Raw genomic sequence first — 17,607 nt, 5'->3', positions numbered from 1 at the left:
CAGGTGACATGTATCTTTATTTACAGTCTATGGGTAAAACTGGTTAAGACAGACAGACAGAGAGAGAGAGAGAGAGAAACAAACAGACAGTGACAGAGAGACAGGCAGACAGACAGTGTTTCAGTGTTAGTGTTTTATTTATCAGGAAAAAAAGGATGAAGGAGGAGAGAGCCGACGGAGGAGAAGAGTGAAACTCCGTCTGTCTCCTCTCTTATTCTGTTTCTGATTTAAGAATCAAATAGAAACCGACTGTTCAAACAGAAGCTTCACAACAGAGACAGAGGAGGAAATAAGCTGCAGTTTACAGATCCTATCATCACTGCTGCTGTGGGTCACTGTCAGCCACTCCTCCAAAATAAAAGCCTAAATACATCCTGTGTCCATGTTCTCCAGCATCTACCTGTTTTCACTCATTTACAGATAGGTATGGATCAACACCGCTCAGCTGGTTTTACTGGTTTATGATGCTGCTAGATATTAATACATTATATTCAAGTGCTTACGGTTGGCTTGAATTGAAATGAATATTTGAACAGTGGAGACTCTGGCCAATCTAACGAGGTGTAACACGGCACTATTGGCACAATAGGAGCAGGAGGATCTTGATCTGGGACCATCAGATCGGTCTTTAGGGAACGATCCTGTCCAGGTCCCGAACCTCAACTGCCTCCATTCAGATACAGATGTGACGATCAGCAGCTGGATGATGTTTTCCTCCATGTTGTCTGACAGCTGTCTGTAGAAATACATTCACACCATATATCTATATTTATATTTATAATGTAGTCTACTATATTTTAACTACCACCATTCAATAGTAGTGGCACATGTTTTTATTTTTAATTTAGCCTATATATCGGAGTAGAAGGACATATCTGATTTATTTTATTATAAAATAAAATATCATTTATTTATATGTATTTTATGATATATTTAATATTTTCATCTCTTATTCTCTAGTCTTTGATCTTGAGGGAACAACTGTAACGTGACCTAATCTCCACCTGGGGATCAATAAAGTTTTCTGATTCTGATACAGTTAATCTCAGACTCTACCTGGTGGAAGGTGTGTGTGCAGGTCTGCGATTGGTCGATGCTGCGTGTTGTTCCGTTGTGTCTCAGGTTTTTGTAACAAAGATCCTCTGATCACATAAACTGTACAGATGGTGTGTTCAAGGTCCCTTCAGGTATGAACCCAGGCTGTGACTCATTAGAAGTCAGATCAGGTGTGTGTTATTCTATGAGCAGCAGCTAACAGTCTAGCCTCTCTGCTATCACCCCCCCCACACACACACACACACACACACACTTATCTACAGTGTTAGCTTTGTAGCAGACCTGGGGTCAGTTTGATTTGAAATGGACTCCAGAGTTGATTGAACTTGTCTCAGCGAATCTAGACATTTTGGCCTTAAAGAGCAGAGACCAACATACACACATACACACACACACACACATACACACACACACACACAGGCGCGCACACACACACACACACACACATCAGAATCAGTGTGATTGGACTCATTGACAGAAACAGTGTCAGTGTAATTACAGCTGTCAGACACCAGAGGGCAGACATCAGCCATGTTTAAAAGACAGAACATGGAGAAGAGCTCCATCTAGTGGCTGAATCATAGTTCTGCTTCATTCTCACATTCAGTCCTGAAACTGGAGTCTTAGACCTATCCCATGCATTTCACCAGGTCAACCAGGTACACTCTGCACACACACACACACACGCAAACATGCACACATGCACACACACACACACACACACGCACACACACGCACACACACACACTCTGTAGAGCTCTGTCCCTCATCAGTGTGTGAGCATGTGTCCTTCAGAGGATGGAGGTCTGAGGTCGGAACCTGAGTCTCTCAGGGACCAGACTGAAGGTGTGTTCAGGTGGTTTATATCTGGAGGTTGTGCTTCAGAACCAACATGGTAAAACATACAGGCTGGTTAAAGGTCAGTGGAGTTAGAGGCTGAACTTAGTTATTGTTTATTTATTTATTTATTTCAGATTTTACAATCAGTAGCTTCAGAAAGTTTCAGACTTTGTGTTGTTCATTTAATTTAATCCACAATCAATAATCTATAGTAACAAAGTTAAAACATGTTTTCAAAACAAACCTTGAATTTCTAAAAGTCTTCAGACTGTGATCAGCTGTTTCCTGTTTTAAAGATAACTGAGGGGAGTCTGGACCTTGACTGGGTCCACCTGTGTAGAACAGTTTAGACAGACACACCTGTGGATCTCACTGATGAACATGTTGTGTTCACACTGACACCTTTTCTTTTTAAAAATAAATCCACACTAACACACCTGAAACATCACATCTCACATGACCATTGATCCACAGTGAGCACGTGCAAGCTGGTGTAAACAGGAAGTAGATTGTCTGCTCTGACCTCACAGTGTTAATCACTGTTTTTTCAGGTGTTGAAAGGTGTAACACCAGGAACACTCTGTCTGTCTCTACAGAGTTTACAGTTACTGGATTTTGATTTCTCTTCTTTATTAATTTATTAATTTATTTTTGACAGTAAACGTCTGTAAATGTCTCTGTCTGCACGTGCAGCTGCTACAGTGGTTAAAATATATTTATATTTTCATGTCTGTGTCAGATTCAGTTTCAGACTGACTGAGAAACTACACTGAAGGAGTCAGATTTATATAATGTTGCTGGTATGATGTCACTGTGACATCATCAGGTCTTTACTCTTTTTCTGCTGCCAGACGCTGAATCTCTAGCTCATGTGACACAGCTGTGACATGTGACATGGCGGCGTGTCACTCTGACCACAGCCGCCACACATCCAGTGTGTTCCTGGTCTAACTTTCCCCCCTCCTACCGTCTTCATGCTAACCTAGGCTAACAACGCCCTGACCCCAGATCAGTCATGAGATTGTCCTGATACAAAGGCTGATGTCAGTTTAAAGACCATTCAACACAATGTGGTTCAGTTTAAGACACATTATAGCAACTATAACTATTGTACTGCAGCTTTGCCACGAGAGGAGAATCAGTGTCTATGAATATAAGATTCATACAGGAGGACTGATGGCTGGAGGAGGATGGAGCTTAGTGACTAACATTAAATTAACACTTTGATCCACGACAAGGTTGACTGAAACCTGACGGTCAGGTCTCTGCAGACTGGTGATGATGGGAAAAAGCAGCAGAGCTGTTTTATGTCTTCTAACCTCCGGTGGTCGAATGAATAAAGACTGTGGTGGTGGAGGAATGTGACATGGAGCCAGAGGATGAAGTCCAGCTCAGATCCTGGATCAGCAGGAACCTCTCTGCTGTTTCCTCGTATCAATCATGTAGCTTTAAATCTAATTTATAATGAGTCTGATTGATTTCTGTCTCTTGTAAAGGCATTAACTGAGCAGAGAATCTGGTAAGTTAAAATAACCCTTAAAATAAAAACAGTTGCACAAAACACCTTAAGTTTCATCCTTAAGGTGTCCTTAAAATGTTCCCTTAAGTATTCACGGTTTTCTCCTGATCTTAGTCTTATACTTAAGGAATCACTTAAAGTCAGTTAAACCGTTGCACAAAAAACCTTAGAGATCAAACTAAGGGGAAAAAACTTGTTGAGATGCTAAACGCTATCACAAGCGCTAATGCCAGCAAACAACTGGTCTCCATGGAAACAGTAGAAATTTATTGCTGTAAAATCTGTATCACTGCTGTAAATGCCTTAACTTTTTTCCTTAATAAGGAAACTAAGTTATTCTGTGCAACAGCCTGAAGTGACTCCTTAAACCTTAAGTGTCAGACTTAAGTAGAAAACTTAAGGTGTTTTGTGCGAGCGGCCCCTGATGTTCCTGATCAGACCAGGATCCACCTGAACTCTTCAGTCAGGTGACTATGTGAGGTCATACTCTCCACTTGTATGAGGAGCTGTGATTGGCTGATGAACCTGTACAAGGAACTCTAGCACCACCTACAGGAGAACGTTACATCAGCAGCTTCACTATAGGTCCGGTTCTGTCATAGTCTCTTAGGGATCATCAGCTGCTTCACACCTTTAAATCATATTTAATAAACAGTCAGTCACCTGTCACGGCACACCTGTCTTATTGTGAGCTGCTGTGTGCGCTAACAGGCCACTTGTGGAGGCCTTTAGGTTTATGAGGTTTGAGACTCTGTGTCTGATGACGGGTCTGTGGTGCCCCCCACTGGACCAGACCCGTCCCATCACAGCGGTTCTGTCTGAGCGCTGGCGCTGAGGAGGAACCTTCCTCGGAGCGTGTTTGAGTTTAGCAGCTAGCTCAGGGAACTGCTGGGTGTACAGACGCTCAGTGTATTGCAGCTCTGGGGTGATCAGTCTCTGACACTGGGTCCTGGTCTGGGGGTCTAAGTCTGGGTTCAGATTGTAGCCCTGAATGACAGCCGCTCCATATTGGAACGGCTTTAGCCCAGCATCTTTAATCTGGGAAGGGTCGACTGCTCCGCCATCTTTCAGGCAGGTGTTTGCAAGTTTGAGCTGCAGCTCTCTCAGCTGAGACACCTCCCTCTTCATCTGCTCTCGACCAACCAGACTGTCCACCTTGTGCCAGAAGGTGGCGTTGAAGTGCAGGTAGATCCTCCAGTCCAGAGCGTTCCATCTCCGGATCTTCTCTGGAGTGTCTGCTGACAGCTGATGACGAGTTCTCTCACTGCGACTGTTGAGCTTGAAGGAAACCATGTCTTCCAGGGACCAGCAGAGGGCGTGTCTGAGCAGGACCATGGACTCGTCAAAGTACTCTGAGATCAGAACGAGGTGGAAGTCCCGCTCGATGGCAGCCACGGCTCTGCTGGCTCTTTCCTCCAGGTCGTCAGCGTCGGCTGCCACGTTGTTGTCGAAGCCGAAGTCAAAGGCCAAGATGTTGTGAGCGTAGTGGTTGTTGGTCACAGAGGAGTTGTAGGTCCTCCGGCTGTTGTCCAGGAAGTCGTCCAGGCTGCGAGTCTTGTGGAAGGCTGGGATGCTCTTGTAGTAAATAAAGATGGACTCCATCATGGACACAGGATGTCTCAGGATGGAGAAGTAGAAGGTGTCGTCCGGCATCACTTTGACCACCTGGACACAGGAGGACATTTAATTTATTAATCTTAGAGACAGATTCTTCTTCACTGCCACTGAGTTACATTCAACAAATCAACTTTATTTTATATCAGAGATATAAAGAGATATAAATTCAACATGGTCATTTAAGACTCAACTAACTGGGTCCACGAAGGCACCGGCCAGTGTCATGTGACCTCACACTGATACCAGACTGTATTTGGGGACATATATAAACCTGACAGACAGGTTCAATGAGGTCCAGTCAGTTATGTGATCAGGTTCCTTCTGGATCCCGACTGTTCTGTTTTTAATTTAGTTCATTAATGAATTATAAATTAAACAACAGATCGATGTTGAAGGTGATCACTGAGACAACACGTTCAATGGGGCCCAAGCATTACCATGGAAACTGAAGGGCCATAAGAACGCGTCGTTAAGTTGTCCACTGATCCATGCCTCGGCCCAAACTGTGGTCCACATGTTGTAGGTGGACCAGTCTGGACCTGGTGTGGGTCTTCACATGGACCCAGACGTAGCGTGCTGGGACACAGGGAGCTGATGGACAGACTCAGTAAACACTGTGTTGACTGGACTCAAGTGAAAGTCCAAGTTTTAATAATTTTATATTTTATTTACACTGTTACCTGTTGAATACGTTTAAGAATGTTTCAGTCTGTTAATAATTGTGTTGATTCACTTAGATTAACACATGTAATGAAGTAATTATGACACTGTTTAATTCAGTTCTCCTTCCTGGAGGATAATTGTTGCTATGCTCCTTGGGAGTTTTTATTCCTCCATGTTGGTGACAGTCAGTCAGAGCGGCAGCCATTTTGTTTACAGGTCTGTCTCATTCTCATGGACCCTATATCTCAGTGACACCTTGAACAAACATTCACCTGGACTCAAGGACGAGCTGATTAGATTTTGGTGGCTAAGGGTCAAAGGTCAGTGTGATCTCAGAAAACACCTTTTAGCCGTTACTCAAGATTTAACACTGATGGTTCATATTTGATATGACTCTTATAAACAGGATGTGACCAGAAACTAGAGTGGAGGAGGAGGAGACTGTAGTTTGTGCTGCTCTGATGAACAAAGTCAAATCATGTTGTTGACCTGTTGTGGTTCTTTTATCAGGTGACCTGTCACCTGCTGGAGGTGACAGGAAAGCTAAGACTGACCAACCACTGAACCCAGCTGCTGTAACTACACACAGAGAATGATCAGTATCAGCTGTGAATCAGCTGATCTCACTCATAGATGATCAGTATCAGCGCCAAAAAAATGTGATTGTGGCGTTCTTCCTGTGAACACATGAGGAGTCCACATGAGACCTGGTCTACAGCTCACCTCAGACTTCCTGAACCTCATGTGGTTGCACATGATGTTGAACTCCGTCACTCTCCTGCTGCTGACTCCCTCCACGAAGTGAGAGGCAAAGAAGAACGGGTAAAACAGCTGACTGTGTTTGTTCACTGGGAGGGCAAAGGTCAGGTTCCTGCTCTCTCCGTAGCGATACAGGACGTTTAAGATGGTGCTACTGGCTGTTTTGTGCGTCTTCAGGAAGACGATGTGAGACTTTGGGTGGCAGCTGATCTTAGTCCCGGATGTGGTGGGACTGTGGACGAGTCTCTCTACTGGACCTGCAGTCAAATGGTTCCTGGTGCTGCGGAGGCCGAGAGGACCTGGATCAAGCTGCTCCTCCAGCTGAGAACCTGCAGTGGGGTTCAGGATTTTATCCACATGAGTCAACAGAATATGATCTGATGGTTTTCTATGGCCCCCCTTCTGGTGATGAAGATCTGGTCTGTCTGTCTGTAGTGGTCTTGTGTTCTGCCAGTGTTCCCAGACCTTCTGCAGGGAAGGACTCGGCTGTTTGTTGACAGTGAATCTCAGATCTGGTAGTCCTGGTCCTGGTCCTGTCAGCTTGTCAGTCCTGGAAGAAACCGGATCATAGTCAGTGACTCACTCTCTGGATTCCTGAGATTTCTCACTATAAATAATTAATCATTAAATGATATTCATATTTTCTGATGGTTTTTTTCCCAGCAATCCTGAGATTGTGTTGAAGTAGATTTACACTTCCTACAGGTGTACCAAGAGTTCCCAACGTGTTGGGATCATTCACCCTCAGTCCTCTGTGGCCTGAACTCTGATGATGTTACATGAATTAATGATGTCATCAGACTGTCAGCTGACATGTGTACGGATCGTTCTGTGAGTCGTTACCTGGCTGAGCGGGTGACAAATGTCTGGAAGGCGACACAGACCAGGAGCAGGACGAGCAGCATCCAGAGAGAGTGACGCTTGCTGCAAAGCCCCCTCCTGACACACCTGCAACACACGCATGAACGCAGAAGAAGAAGAATCAGTAAAAATTATTTTAAAAAATAAATCTCGTCTGCACTGAATAGAACTAAAATAACTAAAATATTTTGGAGGTGGATTTCACAGCTGCAGCAGATGGATGAGAAAACTCCCTAGTCTCTTTCAGAGTCAGACTCTCTCCTGGACTCGGACTATCTCCTGGACACAGACTATCTCCTGGACTCAGACTCTCTCCTGGACTCAGAGTATTTCCTGGACTAAGACTTTCTCCTGGACTGAACTTTCTCCTGGACTAAGACTTTCTCCTGGACTCAGACTTTCTCCTGGACTCAGACTCTCTCCTGGACTCGGACTATCTCCTGGACTCAGACTATCTCCTGGACTCAGACTCTCTCCTGGACTCAGAGTATTTCCTGGACTTAGACTTTCTCCTGGACTGAACTTTCTCCTGGACTAAGACTTTCTCCTGGACTAAGACTTTCTCCTGGACTCAGACTATCTTCTGGACTAAGACTATCTCCTTGACTAAGACTTTCTCCTGGACTCAGACTATCTCCTGGACTAAGACTATCTCCTGGACTAAGACTATCTCCTTGACTAAGACTTTCTCCTGGACTCAGACTATCTCCTGGACTAAGACTATCTCCTTGACTAAGACTTTCTCCTGGACTCAGACTGAGTCCAGGACATAGTCTATCTCCTGGACTAAGAGTGTCTCCTAGTCTCACAGAAACTGCCTCAGTGAATCATTCAGTCATGGTTGATTCAGATTTAATGAACTGAATATTTCAGCTGCTGTTTTTAAGAGAAGAAGAATAACAAGCTTCATTTTACTTTAACCTCTCTACAACCGGATCTGAACCAGATCTAAACCAGAGATTAGAGATGAGAGATTATTGATGAGAGTGGTCTGTGTGGTTCCAGTCTGAACATGTTGGCGTCTTCCTGTTGCCCGTTCTAACTCAACACAATCCTCCAGTCTGAGCTTCCTCCTCCTCATGTTCAGAGATAACATTGTTGTTGTTTCCTCATCCTCAGTCTGACTGACACACTCCTCAGGAACTCATATAGTTTATGAATAGTTGGGCCCTGGCTGCCCCCCCCCCCTTGTTAAACACTGCGTTAACCAGACTTCAGCTCTGTCTTTCTGTGTGGAGATTCAGTCTCCACTGCCAACATGAAGTCCTGCGGCTAAAACAAACACACACACATGCAAAGACACACTATCTCCACAGATCTCCTCTCTCAGGTTCTCAGTCCATGTGGTCCAGTTCTAAGGATCCTTCAGGATCTAGATTTAATTCGGTGCAGAAACACAGGAAGTGTTTTGACCCTGAATCACCAAAATAAAAGTCCTGAAACACTGAGGTCAGTGTCTCCTCTCTGCTCCAACAACTCTCTGTCTAACACATTTACTTGTGAGCTGTTTACTGTGAGCTGTCTCTATTATCAGCCTGGTTCGAATGAAGGACCTTACCTAAATAAAACCAACAGTATCCAGTTTGAACTGGTCTCAACATCAGCTGCTGCAGGAGAGAGTCACTGGAGTCAGTTCACATCTGCTGGTTCGTCTTGTTCTGGTGGTTTGATGTTTTAGCAGAGTCAGAGCTTTCTACAAACACAGACCTCAGACCACAGACCTCAGACCAGCCACAGAGCCAGAAGACATGAGACTGTCTCACACACAGACCAGAATAACCTCCGACTCATGTTACATTTACATCGACTCTACAGACACTGAAACATCTCTCCACTCCAGCCATCACTCTCTGACTCTGTAGCAGAGACCCTCATCCACACCTTCATCACCACCCTTCTGGATTACTGCAGTGGAGTTCTGTTTGGGGTTTCCAGCAAAACCCTGGACAGGCTCCCGTATGTCCAGAACTCAGCTGCCAGGGTTCTTACCCACACCAAGCCCTGGCAGCACATCACCCCCACCATCATCCAACTTCACTGGCTCCCGGTCAAGGCCCACATCCAGTACAAAATCCTCTCCCTCACCTACAAATCCCTCCCTGGTCTCGCCCCCCAGTACCTGTCTGACCTCCTCCACCCCTATACCCCGTCCCCGAATCCACGGTCCTCGGACACAGGTCTGCTCTCCACCATCCCAGAAGAGATTCACACAGCCTGATCTCTGGACATCTACAAAAAACTGCTGAAGACCCACCTGTTCAGCAAGGCCTCTGACTTCTAGCTGCCTCACCTCCTACAATCTCCTACAATCATTGCCATACTCATTCTGTCTCTTTTTGTTTTCATTTATTTTACTTATATATTTACTCTGTAAAGAGGCCTCTGGTACCTTGAAAGGTGCTATAAAAACCTAAGTTATTATTATTGTTATTATCATTATTATCATCACTGAGGATGGATTAAGCATGTGTAGTGACAGGACGTCTGTTTTACAACAGGGTTCATTACAATTGGACTTTTCCTTTAGGCTTTCATGTCTCCCCCCAGTGTGAAGCTGTCTGTATATTCTGCTCAATATAATAGTAATAATAATAATAATAATAATAATACTGAAAATAATAACAATAACAATGTGCTGTGCTCCATATCACCCCCATATTGAGTGTTGAACAATGCTTTTAACTTCAAAAGTCAAACTTGGGCATTAAACAGCAAGTCCCAGCCAGGTTCCTCATTTTTTAGTGTCCCATGGAAACACTTCCTGTTGCATGTGTTTTCTCAAGTTGAGGGAGAAGTGAATGAGATGTTTTATGGTGCATCACTGCTACTGAAACATGTGCACACCAAGTCCAGATTAAGTTGAAATATTCAAAGCATGTGTGAAATCTACTTCCTGATTTTCATACTGTATGGAATTACCTGAAGCTGCTGGCTGCCGCCCCTGAGGAGAAACATTAAGGGTTCACAGAAGTCCAGACTTAATAGAGGAGAGAAGCCACAGGTTTCCTCAGGCGACATCAACATCTGGAGTCCAGCCCGCTGCTGAAGCCTCCCCCCTCCTCCCCATCCTCCCCCTCCTCCCTCCTCCTCCTCACAAACAGTCATGAACTCTTCACCTCTGAGAGGAGTCATAGCTCCAGGTAGGACGCTCTGCCTCCAGAGTAAAATTTCAGGCATCTGTCTGCTGCCGGTGGTCTGAGCTCAGAGCTCAGACAGAGGAACAGACGGAGGAACAGACGGAGGAACAGACAGAGGAACAGACAGAGGAACAGACAGAGGAACAGACAGAGGAACAGAGGAACAGTCAGAGGAACAGACAGAGGAACAGAGAACAGACAGAGGAACAGACAGAGGAACAGACAGAGGAACAGAGAACAGACAGAGGAACAGACAGAGGAACAGACAGAGGAACAGACAGAGGAACAGAGGAACAGAGAGAGGAACAGAGGAACAGTCAGAGGAACAGACAGAGGAACAGACAGAGGAACAGAGGAACAGTCAGAGGAACAGTCAGAGGAACAGAGGAACAGACAGAGGAACAGACATAGGAACAGAGGAACAGAGAGAGGAACAGAGGAACAGTCAGAGGAACAGTCAGAGGAACAGAGGAACAGTCAGAGAAACAGACAGAGGAACAGACAGAGGAACAGTCAGAGGAACAGAGGAACAGTCAGAGGAACAGTCAGAGGAACAAACAGAGAGAGGAACAGAGGAACAGAGGAACAGACAGAGGAACAGAGAGAGGAACAGAGGAACAGTCAGAGGAACAGACAGAGGAACAGGACAGAGGAACAGAGGAACAGAGGAACAGACAGAGGAACAGAGGAACAGAGGAACAGTCAGAGGAACAGACAGAGGAACAGAGGAACAGAGGAACAGACAGAGGAACAGTCAGAGGAACAGAGGAACAGAGAGAGGAACAGAGGAACAGAGGAACAGAGGAACAGACAGAGGAACAGAGAGAGGAACAGAGGAACAGACAGAGGAACAGAGGAACAGAGGAACAGTACATTGTACAGCAGTACAATACGTGACGTGTCAGATTGTGCTGAACACACTTTAAGACTTTAACACTGCTTTTTCAGTCACTGATCATTTTCAGATGTTTCACATTACAAGCCTATGAGGAGAGAGAGGCTGAGAGGCTTTTAATGTGAAACATCTGGGAGGGAAGTCTGTGACTGACAACACCTCTCCACCAATCAAATCAAAGAAAAACAAGGAAGTGATCACAGAAAGAAATCAGCTGATTCTCCACATCTCCAGTTTACAGCATGTGTTCTTCATGGTTTAGTCAACAACTGTTTACAAGACTCTCAACCTTTAAACCAACAAGCACGAGAACCTGGATCTGCTGAAAAAGACCCTGTAGTACAGCCAAAAGCTCCAGAACAGACACTAAATGGACCTGTGGTGATATTCAATGTAAATCCATCCAACAGTAACAGATTCTTCCGTTAGTTCATCCATCAGTGAAACAGACAGAGCTGACATGTCAACATTAACAGTTATGGACAGGTGTGTCCAGGTGAGACACTGATTCCACTCTCACAACTGAACTTCAGGCCTAGAGCTCCCTCTGACCTTGGACTGGACTCCGGGTCCTCTCAAACTGGAGTACTGTTCCAGTTCTCAGGTCCAATCAGCTGACTGCAACCTGATGCTGATGGGCTAATGTTTCAGTCCACCTGGAAACTGGGACAGGATCCAGTATCAGTCCTGAGCTGAGTGACGTGAGCTCAAGACGCTGATTTGGCCTTTAGATGAGGACGCATCCGGTTTTAACAGGGTTTTAGAGCCCCCCACACACACACACACACACACACACACACACACACACACACACACACACACACACACAACTCTGACACACTTCCTGACTGAAGTGCTGTTTCAGGAAACTACCCTGATTTATTTAATTGAGGTGAATTTATTCTCAGGAGAATAAAACAATTTAAAGCCCAGAGTCAGGTCACACTGAGACCCAGTCCTGGTTTACATCAGAGACCAGATCCAGAATCCTGCACTAGCCTGTGTCAAACCACATCGTTAGTGTCGACGGTAAACCACTGAGGTCCAGTCCAGGTCTGAACAGTTACAGGTCCAGGAGCAAAGAGTCCAAACCTTCATTCCAGAACTCAGAGGGGATCTGGATCACAGTCTGGATCATTGACATGTGGCAACAACATCAGTCTGGATTCATGATAACCTGATGATAACAGACAACAACAAAATCAACATCAAGTTCACCACATCTGGTTCTGATGTATGATCCAGATGTGGGAGGATCAGTCCACAGCTGCACCTGGAGACCTGCAGGTGTTTCACTGGCTTTGATCTGATTATGATTCTGTGTCTCTTTCACAAAGAGGAGGTTGTTGTTTCGTTTTGTTTTGTTTGTCATCATCTGTGGGATTGATTTTATATTTATTATCAGCTCTTACTGACATCAGGGATCAATTCATTTAAAATAATTTATTTATTTCATATTCACCTGATATCTGTTACATTTAGTTCTGATCAACAGTTTAAAGTGAAATAATGATGATGACTGTGACACAGATGTATAGATCTGATATATATCCTGTCTGCAGGTTTGTTTCACCTTAATCTAAAACATTTAGAAATAATTCACCTTCACTCATATTTAAGTTATTTTCATCAGTAATAATTCTGATAAACACCTATCATCTAATCAGTCTATCTGTCTATCTGGACCATCTTTAACTCCTACAGTCTCTTCGTGTCCCGGTTCAGGATCAGATATGGTCCTGTAAAGGGTTAACCACAGAGCGGTACACGGGCTCAGCTGGGACCGACAGTAGTTCCGTGTTTACCGGGCTGTGTGAGGGCGAGCGGCCGCTGCTCGGTGCCGTCAGAGCGGGTAGCGGGCTACGAGCTTCCCGGTCTGGATGCAGCTCAGACACAGAGTTAGAGGAACATGACACTTACGAGGTCACAGAGCTCAGAGGCGGGTCTCTGGTCCATCTCCTATGTGGGGACAGCATCTCCCCAAAAACCCCCGAAACAAGTCCCGGTTCGTCTGTCTCCCCGATCCCCGATCCCAGTCCTGTCTGCCCGCCGTCCTCTCTCTCTCTCTCTCTCTCTCTCTCTCTCGCTCTCTCTCTCTGTCAGTGTGTGAGTAGCTCTCTCGACTGCTCCTGCTGAACCGTCATTGCTCAGTTCACAGAGGTAGAGAGACCTTAGGAATAAGTTAGGAGAGATAGAGCGAGAGAGAGAAAGAGAGAGACAGACAGAGAGAGAGGGCGGAAGAGAGAGAGAGGGAGAGAGAGAGAGGGAGAGAGAGAGCGAGAGAGAGAGAGGGCGGGAGAGATAAAGAGAGGGAGAGAGCGGGTTCACAGAGACTAGAATCTGACTCAGTGACGTGGTTCAGTCTAAGACCTGAAGCTGCTGTATATATATATATAATATATATATATATATATATATATATATATATATATATATATAAAGTGTGGAGATACAGTGTGTAGTTGTGTAACATGTAGGAGTCACAGTAGAAAACAGAGTTTCCCCTCAGGTGATGACAAGCTCCAACACATTCTCCTGTCTCCACTGTCAGGATTTAGGTCCGACTCTGATCTGTTTCTGGTTGGATCTGGTCCTGCTCTGGTTTCTGGTTTCTAGTTTCTGGTTTCTGGTTTCTGGTTTCTGGTCCTGCTTTGGCTTCTGGATTCTAGTTTCTGGTTTCTGGTGTCTGGTTTCTGGTTTCTGGTCCTGCTTTGGCTTCTGGTTTCTAGTTTCTGGTTTCTGGTTTCTGGTTTCTGGTTTCTAATTTCTGGTTTATGGTTTCTGGTTTCTGGTTTCTAATTTCTGGTTTCTGGTTTCTGGTCCTGCTTTGGCTTCTGGATTCTAGTTTCTGGTTTCTGGTTTCTGGTTTCTGGTTTCTGGTTTCTGGTTTCTAGTTTCTGGTTTCTGGTACTGCTTTGGTTTCTGGTTTCTGGTTTCTGGTTTCTAGTTTCTGGTTTCTAGTTTCTAGTTTCTGGTTTCTGGCCCAGCTTTGGCTTCTGGTTTCTAGTTTCTAGTTTCTGGTTTCTGGTCCTGCTTTGGTTTCTAGTTTCTGGTTTCTGGTTTCTGGTTTCTGGTTTCTGGTTTCTGGTTTCTAGTTTCTGGTCCTGCTTTGGTTTCTGGTTTCTGATTTCTGATTTCTGGTTTCTAGTTTCTAGTTTCTGGTTTCTGACCCTGCTTTGGTTTCTGGTTTCTATTTTCTGGTTTCTGGTTTCTGGTTTCTGGTCTCTGGTTTCTGGTTTCTGGTTTCTGGTCCTGCTTTGGCTTCTGGTTTCTAGTTTCTGGTTTATGGTCCTGCTTTGGTTTCTGGTTTCTGGTCCTGCTTTGGTTTCTGGTTTCTGGTTTCTGGTCCTGCTTTGGTTTCTGGTTTGGTTTCTGGTTTCTGGTTTCTGGTTTCTAGTTTCTGGTTTCTAGTTTCTGGTTTCTGGTTTCTAGTTTCTGGTTTCTGGTTTCTGGTCCAGCTTTGGCTTTTGGTTTCTAGTTTCTAGTTTCTGGTTTGTGGCCCTGCTTTGGTTTCTGGTTTCTAGTTTCTAGTTTCTGGTTTCTGGTTTCTGGTTTCTGGTTTCTAGTTTCTAGTTTCTGGTTTCTAGTTTCTGGTTTCTGGTTTCTGATTTCTGGTTTCTGGTTTCTAGTTTCTGGTTTCTAGTTTCTAGTTTCTAGTTTCTAGTTTCTAGTTTCTAGTTTCTAGTTTCTAGTTTCTAGTTTCTGGTTCTGCTTTGGTTTCTGATTTCTAGTTTCTAGTTTCTGGTTTCTGGTTTCTGGTTTCTGGTTTCTAGTTTCTGGTCCTGCTTTGGTTTCTGGTTTCTGATTTCTGATTTCTGGTTTCTAGTTTCTAGTTTCTAGTTTCTGGTTTCTGGTTTCTGGTTTCTAGTTTCTGGTTTCTGGTTTCTGGTTTCTGGTCCTGCTCTGGATTCTGGTAACCTGAATCTGAATCAATAGTGTGTCTCTGTGCTTCACTGTCTTACTCTCAGCCTGGAGCTTTAGTCTCTGGGACTCAGGCCGGTCCACCAGCTCTGTCCAACAGTACTAAATCAGAGATGTTGGTTATTATATTATCCTGTTGACATTTACGAGACTATAAAGAGTCCAGCTGAGAAATAAAAGGGCTGCTGCCATAAACTGCAGCTCTCTCTGCGGTCTGTTCTCCAGTGAGAGAGTCGTAAAGAGAGTAAACCGTGGTGAGGACGGACGTGTCCCCGCAGCCTCATTCTCCACAAATAGACTTTTATTTGTTGGCAGTGACTAATAACTGAGTTTAGCTGAGCAGTTTGAACAGTCACCTCCAGTACTCTGACTCTACTCTGACCTCCTCCACTTTCACCTGGACACATGCAAACACTCAAATTCAACTTATGTCAACAATTAGATTAGATTATAATATGATTAGATTTTAATCTGATTAGAAGCAGTGAAGGTCATTGATAGGGACAGACTGAACAAAGCAGGATTTAAAGACTCTGTAGCTTTGCACCAGCAGTCACATAAACTCTATCCACAGTGATGTGTGTAGATCCTCCGGCAGCAGCAGCAGAGTCACGTCTGTGAACGTCTGTGAACGTCTGTGAACGCAGCCTAATGCAGTCCTGAACAAAGCAGCAGTGACTCCCAGACCAGCGCTCAGTTGGTATATGAGTCCTCTTCAGCTTTGAGCTGTTCTTCTTTGTCGACCCATGTCACCTGCAGTCTGCGGCTCTGTTGTGCTGCTGTGTGTGTGTGTGTGTGTGTGTGAGTGTGTGTGTGTGAGTGTGTGTGTGTGTGTGTGTGTGTGTGTGTGTGTGTGTGTGTGTGTGTGAGTGTGTGTGTGTGTGTGTGGGCAGGGGGGGGGTCACTAGTTGAGTGGTGCTCACAAACGCCTCTTTTGTCTCCATGAACACAGAGGTAAAACGAGCCGGCATCAGTCACAGGGCTGAACATTGCATTGTGTAAATCCTGCTACCCTTGTGGGCATTAACTGGGTGGGGGATAAACTCTCCAGGCTGTTTTTTGTGTGAAGAAACACACTGTCCAAGGTGTGTTACAGTCAGTGTGGGAATCATCGTAGAGACCACAGACCATCCAGACAGGAAGTCACATCATGAGAAAGGTCAGCTTCAGAGTCATCCATAAGAATCTGAGGAGTGTTTTCTGCTCCAGATTAAGAGTGCTAACTTAGGGGCGTCGTGTAGCGTAGTGGTTTAAGCAGGCGCCCCATGTGTAGAGGCTACAGTCCTCGCTGCAGTTGGCCCCGGTTCGAATCCCGCATCGAACGGCCTTTCGCTGCATGTCATTCCCCCTCTCTCTGCCTCCCTGTTTCCTGTCACTCTCCACTGTGCTGTCCATTAAAGGCATAAAAGCCCAAAAAAAATATACTTTAAGAGTGCTAACTTACCAATGTTAGCTAGTTTCTAACTTTAGCCTTATGCTATAGTTTAGCCAACTAATGCAATATCATCCTCTCTACCAGCTCTGTACTGAGTTCCCTTTGACTACAGAGGAAAGGTTGACCCCCTGATTGTCACTTTACAATTCAGTCTGTGTAGAAAAGAAATCATTTACAAAGTGGGAAAAGACTTTGAGCAACAGCTCTGTTTGGAAAATGGTGAGTGGTGATGAAAAGGTCATGTGACTTATAGTAACTGGGCTACAACACGTGAGTTTGGCAGTGACAGGGAGGGTGGTGCAGAGGAGGAACAGCCCAGAACAGACTGAAGGGAAAATGGGAAAAAAGTCAGATTAACTTTCAGTTCTCAGCAGAATGAGAACTCGGGCTGAACCTGAGACCTGGTTGTCAAACATCAGGCCTCCGTCCCGTCTCTGGCCTTTCAGACTCTAATCTGCAGACAGGCAGCCGCTCTGAGTCTGAACAATGACGCTCTGTTCCCCGTCACACTTGTTTTCCTTTCTTCTCTCTTCTGTTTAATCTCCTCTCGTTTTCACTCTCCCTCTTTTTCTTCTTCTCTCCTCAATAACCATCAGTCATTTTCCACTTTTCTACATTTTCCTCTCACTCACCAGATACTTTCACCACACACACACAACACGGGAAGATGTCATCAGGGAGGATATATTAGCTCCACACACACACACACACACACACACACACACACACACACACACACACACACACACACACACACACAGGGCCTCCCTGAAGCAGAACAGAAAGGTCAGACCTTCATTGTTTCAGCACAGACATGTTGACTAGTGATTGGTTTGATTGTTTAGATGTTTTGGTCGTGTCGTGTAAACTCAACTTATTCAATTACTCACCACATTTCCTGTCA

At 44.9% G+C, this 17,607-nt stretch overlaps 1 protein-coding gene across 1 annotated transcript; it reads right to left on the bottom strand.

Moving 5' to 3' along the window:
* Positions 1-1,997: 1,997 nt before the first annotated feature.
* Positions 1,998-13,512, bottom strand: gal3st2 (galactose-3-O-sulfotransferase 2). Its single transcript, XM_056373208.1, has 4 exons — positions 13,268-13,512; positions 7,298-7,402; positions 6,419-7,004; positions 1,998-5,080 (listed from the first exon to the last, which is right to left on the bottom strand). The coding sequence occupies exons 1-4, from the start codon at positions 13,321-13,323 to the stop codon at positions 4,082-4,084; spliced, it is 1,746 nt and encodes a 581-aa protein (XP_056229183.1). The 5' UTR covers positions 13,324-13,512; the 3' UTR covers positions 1,998-4,081.
* Positions 13,513-17,607: the final 4,095 nt, after the last annotated feature.

Source organism: Seriola aureovittata, chromosome 4 (assembly GCF_021018895.1).
Source record: "Seriola aureovittata isolate HTS-2021-v1 ecotype China chromosome 4, ASM2101889v1, whole genome shotgun sequence".
NCBI classification, from domain to species: Eukaryota; Metazoa; Chordata; class Actinopteri; order Carangiformes; family Carangidae; genus Seriola; species Seriola aureovittata.
The sequence above is the reverse complement of the archived record's forward strand: the minus strand, read 5'-3'. Positions and strand labels throughout refer to the sequence as shown.

Bases quoted from the DNA above. Each gene is read 5' to 3' on its own strand.
- gal3st2 (XM_056373208.1), bottom strand. From the start codon at position 13,323: ATGCTGTCCCCACATAGGAGATGGACCAGAGACCCGCCTCTGAGCTCT. The intron at 7,403-13,267 runs GTAAGTGTCATG...CGTGTGTTGCAG, and splicing joins CCTCTGAGCTCTGTGACCTC to GTGTGTCAGGAGGGGGCTTT. The intron at 7,005-7,297 runs GTAACGACTCAC...GGTTTCTTCCAG, and splicing joins TTTGTCACCCGCTCAGCCAG to GACTGACAAGCTGACAGGAC.